Source organism: Puma concolor, chromosome F2 (assembly GCF_028749965.1).
Source record: "Puma concolor isolate L17-30 chromosome F2, mPumCon1.1.hap2, whole genome shotgun sequence".
Lineage (NCBI taxonomy): Eukaryota > Metazoa > Chordata > Mammalia > Carnivora > Felidae > Puma > Puma concolor.
Genome location: NC_141684.1, coordinates 54,471,376 through 54,490,386, shown reverse-complemented (window position 1 = coordinate 54,490,386; position 19,011 = coordinate 54,471,376). Strand labels below are relative to the sequence as shown.

The 19,011-nt window shown below is 44.3% G+C and overlaps 1 protein-coding gene across 2 annotated transcripts in view; it reads right to left on the bottom strand.

Moving 5' to 3' along the window:
• Nucleotides 1–3,683, bottom strand: part of ZNF704 (zinc finger protein 704) — a 247,396-nt gene extending 243,713 nt beyond the window's left edge. For both annotated transcript variants that reach the window (XR_015247060.1, XM_086696032.1), the window contains exon 1: nucleotides 3,066–3,683. Coding sequence is in view for 1 of the 2 variants with exons in the window: in XM_086696032.1 (XP_086552158.1) it covers nucleotides 3,066–3,548 (483 nt within the window). In the remaining variant the exon portion in view is untranslated. The remainder of the gene's footprint in view (nucleotides 1–3,065) is intronic.
• Between the last annotated feature and the right edge of the window lie 15,328 nt (nucleotides 3,684–19,011).

Sequence of the window (19,011 nt, the reverse complement as noted above, 5' to 3'; positions counted from 1 at the left end):
TTCTTTTGTCAAGAATACCAATAAGCTCCACATTATCTAATCTGAGTGGATATATCTCTATGCCTATCTTACTCAACATCCCAGTAGTATTCAACAGTTCAGCACTCTCCACCTTTTGAACTATTTCTTCTTGGCTTATGGGACTTTACATTCTCTGGTTTCCATCAATTTGTTTGGCTGCTGCTTCTCATTCATCTTTGCTGGTTTCTCCTCCTACACCCAAACTTAAATAGTGACGTGTCCAAGTCTGGCCCAAGGCTGTCCTCCTTTGACCTACACTCCCTTTCTAGTCCCCAGCTTTAAACGACATCAACATGCTACCGACTCCCAAATTTTTCTCTCTAGCCCTGACCTCTCCCCTCAGCTCCACATCCTACAGCCAGCTGCCTAATTGCATCTCCATTTGCATGTCTAATTGTCATCTCAGACTTAACATGACCAAAAAGAACACTTGATTTTTCTTTCACAAAATTGGTTGTTCCCCCAGTTTTCCCAATCTCAGCAAATGGCACATTTAACAAACCTCTACACTGGGGCCTCTCATTCCTTCACCCTCCTCCCCTGAGCCATCATCAAGTCCTTACAGGCTGATCTTCACAAAAGATCCTGAATCTGTCCACTCCTCTCTAACTCCACTCCTGTCAACCTACTTAGTCCAAACTGCCCTCACCTCTTACCAGACTGCAGCAGTAGCCACCCAACTGGTCTCCTTGCTTCTCCCTGCTGTCTTCTATACTCTATACAGCAGGAATTTTTTTAAAAATGCAAACCACGTCGTACGCCTTTACTGCCTACGACTTGCCAAAAACTTCATACTCTACTTTAGAAAGGCCCACCAAGCCCTATGTTGCTGGCTCCTACCTGCCTCCCTGACATATCTCATACCTACCAAGTTCCAGCCACATTCACCTTTTTCTCCTTCCCGCCTCAAGACTTTTGCAACTGTTATTCCCTCTGCTGGAAAGATCTTCCCAAACTGCACGTGTCAGGCCTCAGATCAAATGTCCCTTCCTCATGGAAGTCTACCCCGTACCACAGCAGCTTTCTCTTCTTTCGCCTAGACTCTGTGACATCATTATTTCCCTCATAGCACGCAATCACAATCTCAAGTGCCATACTTGTTTGTTGTTGCTATGACTCTTTTCACTAGATGTGTGCATCTGGAAGGCGCTCACAGCTACGTTCTAGAAGAGTACCTCACACACTGGAGGTGCTCAATAAATATTTGAATAAATGAATGCATCAGTATATGCATAAGTTGTTGACACTGTATATGCATTCGAATAAAATATTAGGAAAAAATGACCTATTAGAAAATCTCTTCAGATGCAGTCTCAAGATGTCATGAAAGCAGTAAAAAATAAAAATAATTGTACCTCAAACTATTCAATGTATACATTACAGCAAAGCTGTGGGCAAACAATGCTATAAAATGAAGCCCATTTTTAAAGAATTTAACAGAAATTTGTCTGGAGATGTAAACAATCTTTTTTGATAATGTGAATCATCACACCCTAGTTATTCTGTTTCCATAGGTTTGATTTTTTTTCCTACATTGGGTTTACTTTGATCACAGAGCATAAATTACAATTAATTTTTCTGTCAGTATTTCTGGGCAAAAACACTAAGGAATCACTACTCGCGTTACTCAGTGTCACTGATGCATGTGACTTAATTCCAATCCCAGCTATATCCTGTAGCCATACAATGCAGGCTTTTTAGCAGACCATGGTAATGAGTAGCTCATGGTCTGGATTCCAACAAGCAACTGTCAAAAACTATCATCCCGAATGACTACTTGCTGAAAATTTCTCACTCCCAGAGCCCGTACTTCCAGGGTGGTCTAGGAAACAAATTTGTGCCTATGTCTATTCTGGGATATTCTAAATGCTGATGTTTAGCATTTCTTTGGAATTGCAATTTCATGCTTTGAGGAGTTTTTTTTTTCCCCCAAGCCCCAGAAGATAAATAGTCTCTATTAAGCTCACTTGTTTATGTATTTCTTTTCTTCCTGATATACCACTATCCTCTGAAAACTCCAGTAAATAGTTACTCAGTTGATTTTAAGAACCACTCTTGAGGAAAAACACTAACTTCATCGCTTACCACTTGCTGCCCTCAAAACTTCTTAGCAACATACACTGTGCATGAACCTCAACGTGGTTTGCTTTGTCCAATCGCATGCCTGAAAGCCCAGCCAGTCAGTTGTGTAATAATAAACCCCTTATCTCCTGAAGATACACAAACGGAAAAATCTCTCTGTGCTTCAGTGCACAAGACACTTCACTAGAATTCTCAGCAGAAATTCACATCCATTTTAAATGCCAAATTATCACACACACCCCCCCCCCCCACACTTTTCCCAATTTCCTCTTTTTTCCCCATTTGCAATTCCGAGGAGGGAAAAAAACCCAAAGGCTAAACAATGTCGAGTTTAAATGGGGGGGTCGGGGGGGTCGGGAGGGTCGGGAATGCCAAAAGCTGCCAGCTAAATGCAGGTAGAAACCAAGGGCTTGGTTTTTGCTTTGGGCTTACCGGTTCCCTTACAAACATCTGTGATGGAAACTCATCAACAATTGTTCTTGGATGAAGAAGGGATTGAGAGATTGACAAGAGAAGCTGCTTGCTAGTTTCAATAAGCTTGGCTAGCCCTCAGAATACGGAGAATACTCCTGCTTCCTCGGGGAAGAATAAAATCTCACTCCCTCTCTTACCTCGCGCGTCCCCACCCGGCATAAACCCGCGCCTACCTCGTCCCATCTCCAAGTTCCCTACCTCACTGGGGAGAAGTGTCCTTTTCCTGCACCCACACGAGACAACAAACCCGACCCGGCCTTTGAGGAACTGGGGGGCGGGGGGGACCGCCTCGAAAAGGTGCTGGGGGCCCGAGGTGTGAGCTAACCAGTTCCCTCGCTCTGCACCGGCGCCGCCTGACACACCCCTCCCGGCCCGGCCTCCACCGGTCGCCAGTCCCCGGCCTCAGCCCGCTCCTAGCCCCGGGGCCGGGGCCCGTCTCCCTCCCTGGGCCGGCGGGTCCCGCGCGCGCCGCTGTGCCCAGCACGCACCTTCAACGCGCCCCGGGCCGGGCCCTTGAGGACCGCGCGGCCGGGGCCGAGGGGCAGGAAGCGCTCCTCGCTGTCCTCCTCGTCTTCGTCGCCGTCCACCACCTCGACGACCACCTCCTCGTCCTCGTCTTCCTCGTCGTCATCCTCCTCCTCCGCGCCCCCTCGGGGCTTCTCCTCCACCCGCCCGAGCCCCCTCCGCCGCCTGCTCCCGCCTTCCTCGTCCTCGTCTTCCTCCCCCAGAAGCAGCAGCACGGGCGACGAGGCGGCGGCGGCCCCGGCGGCCCGAGGGGGGCCGGTCCCGGCGCTGCGCGGCGGCGGCAGCGGCGGCCTCCAGCTCTCTGGGGCCGGGGCCGGGCCCGGGCCGAGGGGCGGGAGCCCGGGCAAGGTGCCTTCCTTGGCGGGCGCGGGTCCGGGCGCCTGCAGCGTGGCGCCCCCCCGGCGGCTGCCCAGGCTGGAGCGCTTGGCTAGACGCCGCGCCTGCATGCCTGACCGCGGGCTGCCAGCCGCGGCTCGGAGCCGGAGAGTTTGTCACCTCCTCCTCCTCCTCCTTCCCCTCCTCTTCCTCCCCGGGCGGCCGCTGTGGTCGCAGGCGCCCGGGGCGCGGGGCTGCGGGGCGCTGCGGGAGCCGCCTCCCCGGGCTTGCAGCTGCCACTGGCTGCAGAGGCGCGGGCGCCGCCTTCGTTGGACCGGCCCGCGGGGACGCCGGCGGCCGGCAGCTACGGCGGGGCGGCGCGGCGGCCGCGGGCGGGGGTGGGTGTGAGCGAGCGGCGCGCTGCCGCCTCCGCCGCCGCCGCCGCTGCCGCCCGGGAGCCGCGGGCCGCGCTGCGCTCCATGCGGCCGGCGGCCGGGCCCGCGCGCGCCTCTCCCGGCCCGCTGCGCCCGCGCGGTCCGGGCCTACAGCTGCCGTCCCTCGGCGCGAGCTGTTTGTGTTGAGTGTTTTCCACCACCGCCCCCCTCTTCTCGAGCCATTCCTCGCAGCTCTCCGGTCCCCCCGTTCAGACAAAACCCGGACTGGATTTATTTTCCCTACCCACAGCCTCCGCAAATCTGGTGCTTCTAAGCATTTGGCCCAGACGCTGGGGCAAACGCTAAGCCGCCGCTGATTATTCCTTCTGCAGGGTGGGCGGAAGACTTCCCTGGAAGTAAGGCTGTTGGTCAAACTCAAGAGTTTGAAGGAAGAGATTTGCCGCAAGTCGTTTCAATGGTCTCTGCGGTGCATGGCGACTACTCTTGTCCTTCTGTGAAATCCGGGGAGGTGTATCAATCTGAGATTTGGGGCCACTTCCCAGTATGAATCATCCGACTCACTTGGGTTTTCAAGATACCGTTTCATGACATTGCCTGCCAATCTTAGTCTTCGACAGCACCAATCTAGGCCCTGTCCATTGAGCTCTCTTGGCACTGTGCTAAGTCTGTAAGTCTTTCAGCTTTCAAGCCTGCATGTTTACCTTAAGTACCTGATTATAACGCCCCCCTTCCAGGAAGCTTTCGGCTTCACCATTCAGTCTGTAGACCTCTGGCACCACTGAGGCCTTTGGAGAAACAAACGGGGGCAATGGTTCAAGATGGCCTGAGTTTGTTATTTTTAAAAGCTAATATGAAGTAAGAGTCTGGAAACCAAGCACATAACGAGGTTACCATATAAATAACGACACTGAGGATTTCCAGGTGTGGCAAAGATAAGTCAGGTGCTACTGTTTGGGCTTAGGCTAGATAGTAAGCCATACTCTCTACATACAAATCCTATGCCAAATTCCATCTTTGTAGCTGATGGCTGAGGAGGATCTAACTCATCAAATACTCAGGCAGATGCCGTCACCAGGCCAATGTAAAAGATGTCCTCACCGTCAGCTTCCTTTTGTTGTAATTACTGTAGGAGATTTAACATCATGTGCCCTGTTAGACACTTGAAGGGAGCTCATTAAATGCTCACTTACGGTGTCTTGCAACTGGTGAACATTTCCACTGGGATGATGACAAAGATTCTAAAATGAACTTTTTGTTCTCCCTGAATCAGATTAGCTTCCTGATATACCTATTTCAGGTAATGACACTCTCATTATAATCAGTCAGGCCCAAAATAGCGGTATCATTTTAACTCCCTTCTCTACCTTATCCCTAGAGGCCGTTTTGCCCACAAGTCCAATCCATTGTTCTCTCTGAAATGCCTCTTGCATCCACCCCTTCATTTCCATTTCCACAGTTCCTATGGCATTTCATGACTTCAAACATCAAAGTTTCTAACAGAGCTCTCTATACCCAGTTTCTCGGCAACACACCCTCCCCTAAGCCCCCTCCAGACCCCACCACCAGATTCATCTTCGCAAACTCCATTTGGATTATAGCATTTCTTGGTTGAACTTTTCATTTGTAGTTATTCCATTCAAGAATTCGGAGAGAGAAAATAGTTTGAGCATTTTAAGAGATGGGTGTGTTTGATCAAAGCATAGAACAGAAGGGGCCAGCCAAGAACAGAACTAATCAGCATCAGTATTTCCAAAGAATGAAAAGAGTCACTGAAGTTGTTTCATTCCAAATGCAAAAAGTCTACCATGGTCGATTTGGGAGATGATTTTAGAGAGAGGAAGCAGGGTCCTTCTCTGATCAGGAAGAATAAAGATCAAGGGCAAGGGGCTAGCTGACAGGTATGGGGACGGCGATAACAGGGAGCAAAGCTGGAGCTCCTGGATGGCTCAGCTGGTTAAGAATCGGACTTGGGCTCAGGTCATGGTCTCGGGTCTCACAGTTCATGAGTTCAAGCCCCACATGGGGCTCTCCCCTGTCAGCACGGAGCCCACTTCAGATCCTCTGTGCCCCTCTCTCTCTGCCCCTCCCCCCTCCCAAAAATAAAGGGAGCAAAGCTGTGAGACAAGTAGGTTAATGATTAGGTACATGCTCTCAGGAGCCAGAGTGCTTGGGTTTGAATCTTAGCTGTAGAACTTACCAGCTACATGCCTTTAGTCACTGCCTCTCTGTGCCTCAGTTTCCTCATCTGTAAGATGGGGATAATAGTAGCACCTACCTAATAATAAAGTTCTTTTGTATGATAATGGGTTAATATGTGCAATTATCTTAGAAGAGTGCCTGGTACAAGGAAGGTCTATATAAGGACTTGTAATATTCAATGTATTGATGGCAGTATGTAAACACAATAGCTTGGGTTACTCTCAAAGGATAACAAGGTAGATCTCTTTTTTTTTTTTTTTTTTTAAATTTTTTTTTTCAACGTTTATTTATTTTTGGGACAGAGAGAGACAGAGCATGAACGGGGGAGGGGCAGAGAGAGAGAGGGAGACACAGAATCGGAAACAGGCTCCAGGTTCTGAGCCATCAGCCCAGAGCCCGACGCGGGGCTCGAACTCACGGACCGCGAGATCGTGACCTGGCTGAAGTCGGACGCTTAACCGACTGCGCCACCCAGGCGCCCCGGTAAATCTCTTTTTAGCAAACTAAGAACTGTTAATAACTGTCAATAACTAGCAATAATACGCTTTTAAAAGCCTGATTACATCTTATCAAGGGGCTATGGTCAGGCCAAGGATAAAGCTTTCTGTGTCTGAAATTACCCTAGCTGAAAGAATGTAAATGTTTTCCTGAGAACTGAGCAGAAAAACAGAGCTAAGTGAGTGAGCGACTGGTGTGTGTGGATTGGTAGAAGAGGTACTAATTTACACTGTTGTACTTTCTTTCAAAATTGCTATATATGCTTTGAAATCAGCTTGTTCTTTATCTCAGGCCACCTCAGCAGAGCTCATACACACCTATTCCCTGGCCCCTTTGGGTCTAAGTGAATTCCCTCTGAATGGGAGAAAAAGATTGGCCTTAATATTGGGACCATTAAGTGAAAGCTAATGTCACAAAAGCACTTTGGATCAATCTAGGCTTTGAAGGATCAGAAGGTTCTAGATGGGCAGGAAAAGCAGCATTGTGCAGGCCACTGAAGACCAGCCTCATGAAATAAGAGGACATTTAGTGGGAAGTAAAATCGAATTACCTAATTCAATAGGAATCAAGAAATACCTCATGATGGGCTTATGACACACTGTGCTCATGGGGTAGGAAGTCAAAAAATATCTCATGATGCCAAGCAAATGGGGAGAAGTCATTGCTGCTTTGTCCCCCATGTTCCCTAAACGTAGCACATTTTTACTTCCAAAACTAGGAACGCTTACCACCGAGGATAAAGTGTGCCTCTAAGCCATAGGATAAAGAAGGAACATCTTCCAGACAGTCTAATTTAACAGGTCATTGTCTGAAACATTCCATCATTCATTCAGTATGTACTTATTGAGCCCCGATGAGGGCCAAACCTTTTCTGGGCACTGGTATGCAGCGGTGAACAAAATAGCCCTCAGTGAGGAGGGAAGTAGGCAATAACCAAAGAAAATAAATGAATTATATGGTTTCATAGATCCAATAAGTGCTATAGAGAAAAATAAAGCAGAGGAGGGGGTAAAGAGTGCTGGAAGTTTAACATAAAGAAATAACATTTCATATTTATTTACTACGTTTAATTTCTTATTATATGACAATTGTATTTACAATTATATATAATTATATTTACTACAATTTATTATTATATGCATTTCATATGTATAATATTTCATATATACTTACCATAAATAAATATCTTAAAACAAACATAAGAATAATATAAAGTATAACGTAAAATCTGAATGAAAACTCGCAGCAGCGAACATGTCAAGCATTACATTGAACTCCATCTTCTTAGCCTTGGATAGGATCCATTCTCTGGATCCCGTATGCTTTGGCTGAACAGTTTGAGAAGCGCCAATGAGGAAGACCAAGAATGGGTTTCACAGCAAGTGTCACTCCTTAACCACAGAACAACTGACTGCCTCATGACTGATTTCTTGTAATCTTAAAGGATGCTTGAAACTTGGAGTTCTGAGCCCCAAAGATACCAAGAGCAATTAAAAAACAAGTTTAATGTTTATTTATTTTAATTTTTTTATGTTTATTTTTGAGAGAGAATGAGATAGACAGAGTGCGAGCAGGAGACACAGAATCTGAAGGAGGCTCCAGGCTCTGAGCTGTCAGCACAGAGCCTGATGTGGGGGCTCAAACCCATGGACCCTGAGATCATGACCTGAGCAGAAGCCTGACACTTAACCGACTGAGCCACCCAGGCGCCCCCCAGAGCGATTTTTAAATATATGTATCTGAGAAACTGTAGCAAAAAACAAACAAACAAACAAAAAACTCATGCTCAGTTCGACATTCTGTTCAATGTTTTTAAATTCAGTCTTCAGAAAAACAATAATCATGCTCCCTCAGAAATACAACAGACTTTTACTAATCAGCAATAGCTCTTTCTTGTCTTTTTGAACCTTAAATAGTTGGATTCTTTGAGAATAGTAGCTCCTTTTAAAAATTATTTTAAAACTAAAAGTAAAATTTGGCCCTTAAGCTGTTTATAAAAATAAGATTAGGTTAGTTTTTCCACACTTCTGGGAAACTTAAAAATAATTTCAGATGATGACTGTCATCCCACCATATGAAAAATAGATTAAGGCTAAGAGAATCCCTCATTTATTACAACCTTCAGGCTGAAAGTCTAAGTCAAGCATAAACCTCCATCCAGATAAATGTTTGTTCCATGAGCAATTAACTTAAACCCTCTTTAACCACATAATACACTTTCAACACGGTTCTTTAAAATACCTCCCAGGGGCGCCTGGGTGGTGCAGTCGGTTAAGCGTCCGACTTCAACCAGGTCACGATCTCGCACTCCGTGAGTTCGAGCCCCACGTCAGGCTCTGGGCTGATGGCTCAGAGCCTGGAGCCTGTTTCTGATTCTGTGTCTCCCTCTCTCTCTGCCCCTCCCCCGTTCATGCTCTGTCTCTCTCTGTCCCAAAAATAAATAGATGTTGAAAAAAAAATTATAAAATAAAATACCTCCCAGAGTCTTGAATTTTTTTTTAAGCAAGTATAAAAATGATAGAATAACTGTCTTTTTAAATATAACACATATTTGCTATTTTGGTGTGTATGTGGTGTGTGTCTGTGTGTGTGTGTGTGTGATCACTTTAAGACCTCTCATATCAGCACTTGAAAGCAATGGAAAGAACACGGGACTGGGGTCCCAGAGGCTTGGATCCAAATCCTGTTCTGGGGATTCCTAGCCACGAGATGCTAGTTAAGTCCCCTAATCTCTGAAGGGTCCACAACCCTAAGATGAACAAGTTATATTCTTTCAGGTCTTCCAGCTCTTGAGTTCCATGATAGGAGCTATTGACCTAAAGTCTGTTTTATGATTAAGCCAAATGCCGGTTATTAAAATCCACAAATGAGTCTAATGTGTAACACTACAAAGGTATGCGCGTATGTTTATTTATAGACATCTCTTCTAAGCTAGTTTGAGGTGCTGTATCTTTTTTTTTTTTAATTTTTTTTCAACGTTTATTTATTTTTGGGACAGAGAGAGACAGAGCATGAACGGGGGAGGGGCAGAGAGAGAGGGAGACACAGAATCAGAAACAGGCTCCAGGCTCTGAGCCATCAGCCCAGAGCCTGACGCGGGGCTCGAACTCACGGACCGCGAGATCGTGACCTGGATGAAGTCGGACACTTAACCGACTGCGCCACCCAGGCGCCCCGAGGTGCTGTATCTTAAGACCACAATCTGTTTCTGTCAACATCACCCTTAATATCATGGGTCCTCTCTGCTTTCCTGGGAATGCAAAAATTTTGAACTTACGCATACGCTTGCTACCATCTTATTGTACCAGTTATCGTTCCAATTTTTGTATATGTGCTGCTGAAGCAAGCACTTAGTTTACCAGTTATCTCTTTGGTGATAAGATGCTCTAATGGCTACAAACCAAGTAGTTGCTATTTTATATTATTTGTATTAATGTCCCTTTCTACAAAGTGAGGATTGCTTTAGCCTAAATGTATATTTACTTCCTCCTAGTGATATTTGCATATCTCTGAAGCTTTTCTCTCATCTTCTTTTCCTACATTTTTTTTTCCCTCCCAGCCTCCTTGTTTTTTTCCTCCCAGTCTCCTCCAATTACTTGGTACAAGTAACTGAAATCCTACTCACCCTAAAGGAAAAAAGAGGGGAAGGGATTTACCAGCCCTGGGTAATTGAACCACAGATGAGCGTGAGCTTGGGGAAAATTAGATCACAGGGCTTACGTGATGTATCGTCCTCTGTCTTTCTGTCTCTGTCTCCCTCTCAGTGTGTTTATGTCATGTGTTTCATGATCTGGTCAGCTAGAACCAGGTCTGTAGGCAGCCTTGGCCACACACGCGTCAGCCTTCGACCATGGGCAGGGGAGCTCTTGGCCATTTCAGGCCTGCCTTGTGAGCCCACATCTGTGGCCCAGAGGAGTGTTGTGATTGGAGGTCTTCGCCAGGCCACGTGGTGAAGGGAAAAAAGGATGGTCATTGTATTGAGCAATTAAAAAAAACATAAAAGGAGGCAGCTGGGTCACCCAGTCGGTTAATCAGGTTAAGCTTCAGGACCCTTGGTTTCAGCTTAGGTCATGATCTCGCTCTTTCCTGAGTTCAAGCCTGGCATGGGGCTCCACCTCACAGGGCAGAGTCTTCTTGGGATTCTCTGTCTCCCTCTCTCTCTGCCTCTCTCCACTGGCCCTACCTCTGTCTGTCTCAAAATAAAGAAATAAACTTAAAAAAAAACCCTAAAAGACCATCAGGTGTTGATAAATATAACCAATACCATCCAAAATCTGAAACATAGAAACAGTCCGAAGGGGAAAAAAAAATCACATCTAATCTCCCTACCCAGAGACAATTCTGTTATTGCTTTCATATATTTATTTTAATTTCTTTTCTATGTATCATCGGGGTTTTTTGTTTGTTTCATATTGTTTTCCACCTGGTTTTATAACGTAAGCTTTTTTCTCACACACTGCACTATAACTTATAGATGGATTACGAGCCAGTAGAAAAAAATAAATCATGAAAATATTACAAGAAAATGTGCATAAATATTTTTATGATCTCTGGGGGAATGACAGCCATTTAAAAAATGATACAAGTCAGAGCCATGGCAAAAGCTGGTAAATTTGACCACAAAAAACCATTTAAACTTTATGACAAATGCACCACTAAAAAGTTTTAAAATAAGTGAAAGATGATTAGAAAACATTTTTGATATAAAACCAAGAATTAATATATACCAAAATACAACTACTTCAGTATTATTAAAACAATTATACATAATATTCACCTGTCAGACAGAAATCTTAAAGCTTTGATAATATTCAGTGTTACTGAGAGTATGGATAAATGGCTACTTGTAGATACTGTCGTGATATCAATCATAATTCTAAAACGCACTTGTCATCTGAAGTCAGCAATTCCACTTGTTGCTAAGTATCCTGAAGAAACATTGGTACATGAGCACCAAGAAGCACAGGGAGACTTGCTACAGCACTGGTTCTAAGAGCAAAATATTGAAAGCAACATAAATAGTCAGCCAAAGGAGAATTGTTTAGAAAGAAGCCTTTGACAATGTGTGGGACACTATGTGGTGGCTGAAAATAGTGAGGGAAGTCATTGTGTAACGTAAGAACAAGGGCCCAGATTTGAAGTGAAAGGGGCAGGTTACAAAATAACGTTTAAACATGATCTCATTTGTGTGGAAAGCAAAACCCCATGAAATATGCTGTATACGCCTACATAGTGTGATTTCAGATGGAGAAAAGGATAGATGGATAGGAAGGTGTCCAAAGGATATCTTCCAACCTCCAGGAGGTGAATGGGATTGAGGGAAGAGGCAAAGGACGTCCCCCACTTTCTGTATTTTTGACTTAAAAATACAGAGTTCACTTTAAAATAAAGAGTAAAAACTCTTCATGGCATAATTCTTAGTACAGAATTTTCTGTCAAGCCATTGTGCCACGATTTCACCACATCTTGGTATTTTATTTTTATTTTTTTAATGTTTATTTATTATTTTGAGAATGAGAGAGAGAGAAACAGAGACAGAGCGTGAACAGGGAAGAGGCAGAGAGACAGAGACAGAGAATCAAAAGCAGGCTCCAGGCTCTAAGCTGTTAGCACAGAGCCCAATGCAGGGCTTGAACCCACAAACTGTGAGATCATGACCTGAGCGGAAGTCAGACGCTCAACTGACTGAGCCACCCAGGGGCCCCACATCTTGCTATTTTAGATAGAGTGCCATCAACCTTTGTATAGAAAGCATTACACATTTTTTTGGATTCTTTCTTTAGGCTCAGAGCCAGAAGTGGAATTAGTGGCCAGAGAGTGTGCACATTTTCTTGCTACATTTTACTAGATGGCTTTCCAAAGGAGTTGCCTCAATTTACATTCTGACAACCATGAGAAAGTGGTTGTTTCCTGCATTCGCCCTTGCTTTGATCATGTCACACTCTTTCCATCTTTCCCTCTCTTTGCTACTCTGATAAATGTTCCATCAAACCTCATTTTGTTTTAATTTATTTCTTTGATCATTAATGAAGAAAAGTATTTCCCCATGTGTTCAAGTTTTAGTTCCCCTTCTGCAAATTCTTTTCTTATCATTTGTCCATATGCCTGTAAGAGTCTGGATTTTCCTTTCCACTTGTATAAACTCTCCATAATAAAAATCCTATTGTCATATTTTTTTGCAAATACTTCTCTAGTATTTTGCAAATACTTGCCATATTCTTTGCAAATGTTTCTCTAAATTTCTTTGTTATCGTACCCAAACCTTTAGATTTACTCCTGGGCTCTTCTACCCCCCCCCCCTCTTTTTTGCTGATCTTATTTACAAATTCATATCACTGTTTACCTTCAAATTTTGTACCAGTAGCCTTTGCTAGATTTCATCCCTTATCATTTCCCTTCAATTTTTGTTTTCTTTTTAAATTTTTTTTGCTGCAAAGCTTCATTTTAATGTTGTTTATATGCTTATCCAACATAATAATTTCCTTACAGTCCAAGATGTACTGTTTCTGGGATGAATTCTTAACATTAAGTTTTCAGATCTGCTTATCATTTACTTAGTTATTGATTACATGCCTTCCTGTTCTGTACCTTAATTAAAACCTCATGCTTAACCTTTCCATCCTAATAGAAATATTTCCAAGTTTAACTCAGCATCATCACCACCATAATATCTCTCGTAAATAATCTTCTCAGAATATTAAACCTAACCCCTTTCACATTTTTAACATAATACAAGTGTAAGCACACAGTGTTCACCTGCTGGCACATTCTGCAACAACAGAAATGGCCTGTACCTGCACCGTACAATATGGTAGCCACTAGCCCCATGTAGCAATGGAGCCCTTGAAATGTGGCTAGTACAAATGAGGAATTAAATTTTTAATTGTATTTAATTTTAATTAAGTTTAGTAGCTCTGTGTAGCAAGTGGCTATGTTGTTGGACAGTGCAGGCTCAGACCTTTCCCAAGCCTTTTTCGCTTTTCAGATTCATTTTTAGGTGAACCCGGCTAACCTAATTAAGAACACAGAAATCACACTTTGCGCAAATCCAAAATCAATACTACCGTGTTTTCTCATCTACCTACCTACTTTTAAAAACCTAACATTTTTCAATTGTTAGCTTATATTTAACACTTCTCATTCATTACCTTCATCGGGCTTCCAATTAGGCTATTTTCAGGTTTGAGGGTGGAGAGCTGTTGAAAGCTCCCGGGCTATTTTTATCGACACCATTTTAGTTCCTATGTTTGTTATTTTATTCTCAAATTATTCCAGGGGAAGAAGTACCTGAATTAACCCCAGCAACCTATAATAAGAGTCTTGAAAGCCATAAAATATAATGAGATGTCAGCACATGCCCCTGGGATTTCTTAAATGCTAATTGTAAATTTCTTTTCCTTGTTGTTATTGTTATGCCTGTTAATATGGGGGGAAATGGGAAACAGAATTTTGTAAAGCATCTAAAAATTCCTCAGTGCTCACCATATCGTACTAGGCAATAGAATTTTCCCTAAACCGTGGTAGGTGTGAGGACTGTCCATCTGGCCCACAGGCACAGATGAAGGAGGGCTGGGGGTGCGGAACAGCAGCCTTGGTCGTCTTCCATGCCTTTTACTATGGTACAGAGGTTACTTGCAATTTTTTTTCTCTCATCGCTGTTAAAGCCATGTCTGTCCCACCACCTCCTATTTATAAACCCCACTCTCCCCACGCCCCTGGTCGCTCCATCTGTTTACCTAGTCACAGCCACTACCGACACTCTATGTCTTGCTTCCTCTTGCCACATGGCAGGCAAAGCTGACTTTCAAGACTGTCGGCCTTAACTGAAATTTCAAACAAAACCTCATACAAATACTGTTGTTTCTCACTCCTTCCCTGAGGTTGAGAGGGGAGAAGAGAAAAAAACAAAACAAAACAAAACAAAAAAACAAAGAGGAAAAGAAAAGGAAGGAGAAGAAAGAGGAGGAGACAAGAAGGGTGAGCCACAAGAAAATGTAAGAGTAGTCTTGGCTGTTTGGTAATTTACTATTTTTATATGGTAATCCACACATAAAAGGTTTTCTTCTGTTTAGCCTAAGTGTATGCTTCAGAAATTTAGGGTTTCCCCCTTTATTCAATTCTCAGAGAAGAGTAAAAATAGCTAGTTATGGTGCAGGGTGCCTGGGTGGCTCAGTCGGTTGAGCTTCCTACTTCAGCTAAGGTCATGATCTCACAGCTCATGAGTTTGAGCCCCACGTTGGGCTCTGTACTGAGCTCAGAGCCTGGAGCCTGCTTCGGATTCTGTGTCTCCCTCTCTCTGCCCCAATCCGCTCGCATTCTGTCTCTGTCTCTCTCAAAAAAATAAACATAAAAAAATTGTTAAAAAATCGATATAAAAATAACGATTTTTCCTCTTCACTATTTTTTTCTAAATCTTCCCCCAAAGATTTCCTTTTTCTTCCCCGCCCCCTCCCGCATAGGTTTTCAATACAGTTTCAATTTCACCCTTGTTGTTTTAGGAGGTTTTTTTTTTTATACTTCCACATGATCCTGCTAGTAGTGATATTTTCCTACTGCTTTAAATGCCTTTCTCCCATTCTCACTTCATGTGCAGTGTGTTGTCCTCAGTGGTCTCTTTATCCCTTTTACATACCTTGCAAATCATGAGTCATTCCCTACCCAAGATTTTCTAGACTCTAAAACTCTGATGTCACTCTAAGTATATGAGCTACCATCTTTTAGAGCTACTGTCTTTCAGTTCATGTTGTTTAGGCACATAGGTATTCCCGGCCAAGATTTGCTACATAATTTGTGGGCCTCAATGTAATATGAACATGTGGGGCTTTTTGTTCAAAATTATCTCAGATTTCAAGACAGGGATAGCAGAACATTAGACCAAACATGGGCTCTTCTAAGCACGAGGCCTTGAGTGATAGCTCGCATGCCATGACGTGAGCCTTGTTTCCAGCTTTATCATATGACACTGGGAAGGGTGGGCACAATCACTCGAGGCAAAATTTCGTGTCTTAGGGGTCTCCTCCACTTCCCTTTATCCAGATTCTTTTCTTTCCTTGGAGAAGGAGAGCCCAGTGTTTGGAGTTGAGTGTTATTTTGTGCTTGGGCCTACAGGGATTCAGAACTTACCTGTCTACCAGCACTCCGGATCTTGTTGGGGAAACCAAAGAATTTTGAGCAGCGGAAGAATGTGGTTCAATGTGCATGTTAGGAAAGGTATTTTGGCAGCAGCATGGGAGATAGAATGAAGAGAGTCTGAACAAAGCTGCAACAGAGAGTAAAGTGAAAAGAGGGTAGTTATGAGAAATACCTGCAAAGCAGAAATCAACAAAACCTGGTGTCCAGTAGGATTGGGCTGCACCAGAGAAGCAGCCAACAACAACTGTCTGGTTCAGACTCATGGAACCAGGTTGATCTTAGTGATAGTCACAGAGGTAGGAGAAGCAGGAGGGAAGCAGGCTGGGTAGAGAAGAGAGCACTATTTGGGAAAATGTTGAGTTTCAGGTGCTCTTGGGCATCAGGATCCGGCTGTACAATAGTTTTTTTGACATTTAAGAGCTAGATTTAGAAAGGGTATACTGATTTAGAAGCTGTGCTGGTCCCTGGCCAGTTTGCCATCGTGTGTTTCCCCTGCTCTGCTCTTTACAAGAGGTTGCTGACCTCTACAGGCTCTGTCTCAGGCTTGCTTCTCAAGGGCTGTTGCCTGGGTTTGGCCAGACAGGCACTGGTGGGATTGAATAAGGCAGAAGCTAGGAAATTTCTCCCCCTTCTCTGCTCTAGGGTGTCCCTCCACCAGGCTCCTCTCCTCCATGGCTCCAGTGCTCCCATACAAACCAGTGGCTCTAATTCCCATGGGCCGCAGAGCCATAGTATAATCCCACCTTTTCCTTTCACCCCTCTAGCCAGCGGGTGGCAGCTTCCTGTCACTAATTTCTGGGTTGTCTCAACACCCCTTGTTTGTTTTCTCAGCTCTTCATCACCTGTGGGAACGCAATTCCTTGTATGTTTAAATTTAGAATGTTTTCTCTTTTCCTGCCTGATACAGGACTCATTAACATACATAGATGTTTGCTAAAGTAATTGAATGTGTTTTGAGACTGTAGATGAGGACTGAAAATTGAGCCAGTTTGGTAACAAGCTGGTGATATTAACAAAAGCATTTCCAGGGAACTCCTGAGGGTGGAAGCCAGATCATGGTGGATTTTTTTTTAACGTCTGAGAATTTAAGAAAGTGAGGAGTACACATTTTGGGTTTTAATTTTTTTCTAGAAATTTAACTACTGAAGGAAGGAAGGAAGGAAGGAAGGAAGGAAGGAAGGAAGGAGACTATATAAAGAGGATTTTTGAAGAGGAGAAAGATTTGGGTATGATAAAATAAAAGAAAGAAGAAATAGGAATTAAGAGAGGTAAGTGAAGAAGAAAGATCCTAATGGTAGGAGTCGTAAGATCCAGATCCCAGTAGATGTGTTGACCATGTATAGGCAGAGGGTCATTTATTTGTCTCTTGTAAGAGAAAGGGCCTCAAGAATGATGTAGATACAGACATTTTGGGAGGCAGAAGGCCAGACAAGAATTTGATTTAGTTCATATCCAAAGGCTTCTGTGTTCTCTGTGAACTAGCAGAGGGTATGCTGGGAGGTTTACAGAGTGGTGGAAATTGGGGCTAGCCTCTAAGGGGGATGGAAGAAATAGCAGATACAGGTCAGGGCCAAGTCACTGCAGGACTGAGTGATGTTTTCCACCTTCTCTCAGAGCTGGTAGAGGAGTGAGTAGGCACACACGTGTCATATGTAGCTGTGGTTCTCCGTGGACCAGCAGAATCACCTGGAAACCTACCAGATGTGCAAAATCCGAAGCCATGCCCCAGACCTACTGAATCAGGAAACAGGCGGTTGATTTCCAGCAATCTGTGTTTTAAGAAGCTCTCCAGGTAATTCTGACACACTCTACAGTTTGAGAACTGCTGTGTAGACTGTGGCCACCAGAGGTGTGGTCTGCAGACAAGCAACTAATTTGAAATGCAGAATCTCAGCCCTTCCTCTCCTGAGATAAGAATCTGAATTTTAACAAGATCCCCAGGCGGTTTGTATGTACATTTAGTTAAGAAGAACTGAACTTGGTGGTTTATTCTCACCAAGGGATTTTGGATATTTGTAGATTAGCCACTGGATTCTTGAAGGCCTAAACCGGATGGTAAGTTTTAGGGGAGTAATTTCAGGTTCGATTTAGATGGTAGGGGTATATCATATTTGGAAGCTAAGAACCCCTTCTGAAATCATGTAGCTGCACATTTCAAAAGACACCATATAGCTGCATGTTCTGCCTCGTTCCATGGATTACACATGAGACCAAATTGAAAAATATAGAACCAGATCTGTTCAAACACAGCCCTGAAGTCTAGTCCTTCAGCAAAGGTTATTGAGTGTCTACAGTGAGGGCTTTGCTGGACTCCGAGATGCTCAGATCATTACCCTGTCCTTTTACTAGAGAGCTCTCATCTACCTGAGGACACTGACAGAGGAACACATTACTTCAATGCATCTGGGGAGGACAAGATCCTGATCCACAAGCAGATCACAGAGGAGCAAGCCAGATGGCCAGGATGGGTCAGGGAAGGCTCGTGGGATGAGGTCCTGCCAAAGTCAAGTGTCACAGGGTGACTGGGGTTCCACCAAATGGTGAAGTGGCAGGAGGGACATTCCAGAGAGAGACAGCCTGGGGAGCAAAGGCACAGGGCCTGCACGGGAGTTTGGGAACGCTACATGGGGGATGGGGACACATTCATTGCAAGGCCAGGACACATTTCATTAAAATAACTGCTCTTTTTGACATATTCAGTCCAAAGTCTTGCCTTGGAGCACAACTCTTTGTGTGGGACCACAGCCAAGCTGGCGTGAGGGAAGGATCTCCACACTTCCTACAGGAACCAACAGTCCAGCGAGAGGAACGTCACGATGTGTTAGACGGTCTATGGAGAAACCCCTCTGCTGTCACATTCTCTCTTCTCAATGCAGAAATCATGATTTCAGTACCCCAGAACAATGGGAATACTCGTGTTGGAAGCATTTGACCATCTTATTTCTCCACTCAAATCCACGTGCCTACAGGCACCCTGAAGTGTACCCAAGCCAGCAACACCAGCCTTCTCTCTGCATCTCCTGGGTGACACAGTCTCGGCTTCACTCCCGTCAGAATACACCAGAATGAACATCTGAGAATCGTTCCCCAAGTACCTCAGCTCTTCTCCCTTTGCGGAGGATGGGTACGAGGCCCAAGGCCCACGTGTATTCTGCCTGCCGTTCTTTAGCTGTTACATATTTCTGCTGAAATGCATGATACTTTATCTCCTAAATCATCCCTCAAGAAAGAGGCAGATAGCTTACATTTGAACTTTATGACACCTCTCATTTTATAGGGTTGCTTCCTCAAATACTTAATTTGATCAGTGGAGGCAAAGAAATGTAGCTTAGATTTGGAGTTTTTCCTGGGGTCACCAGTGCTGGGCGTT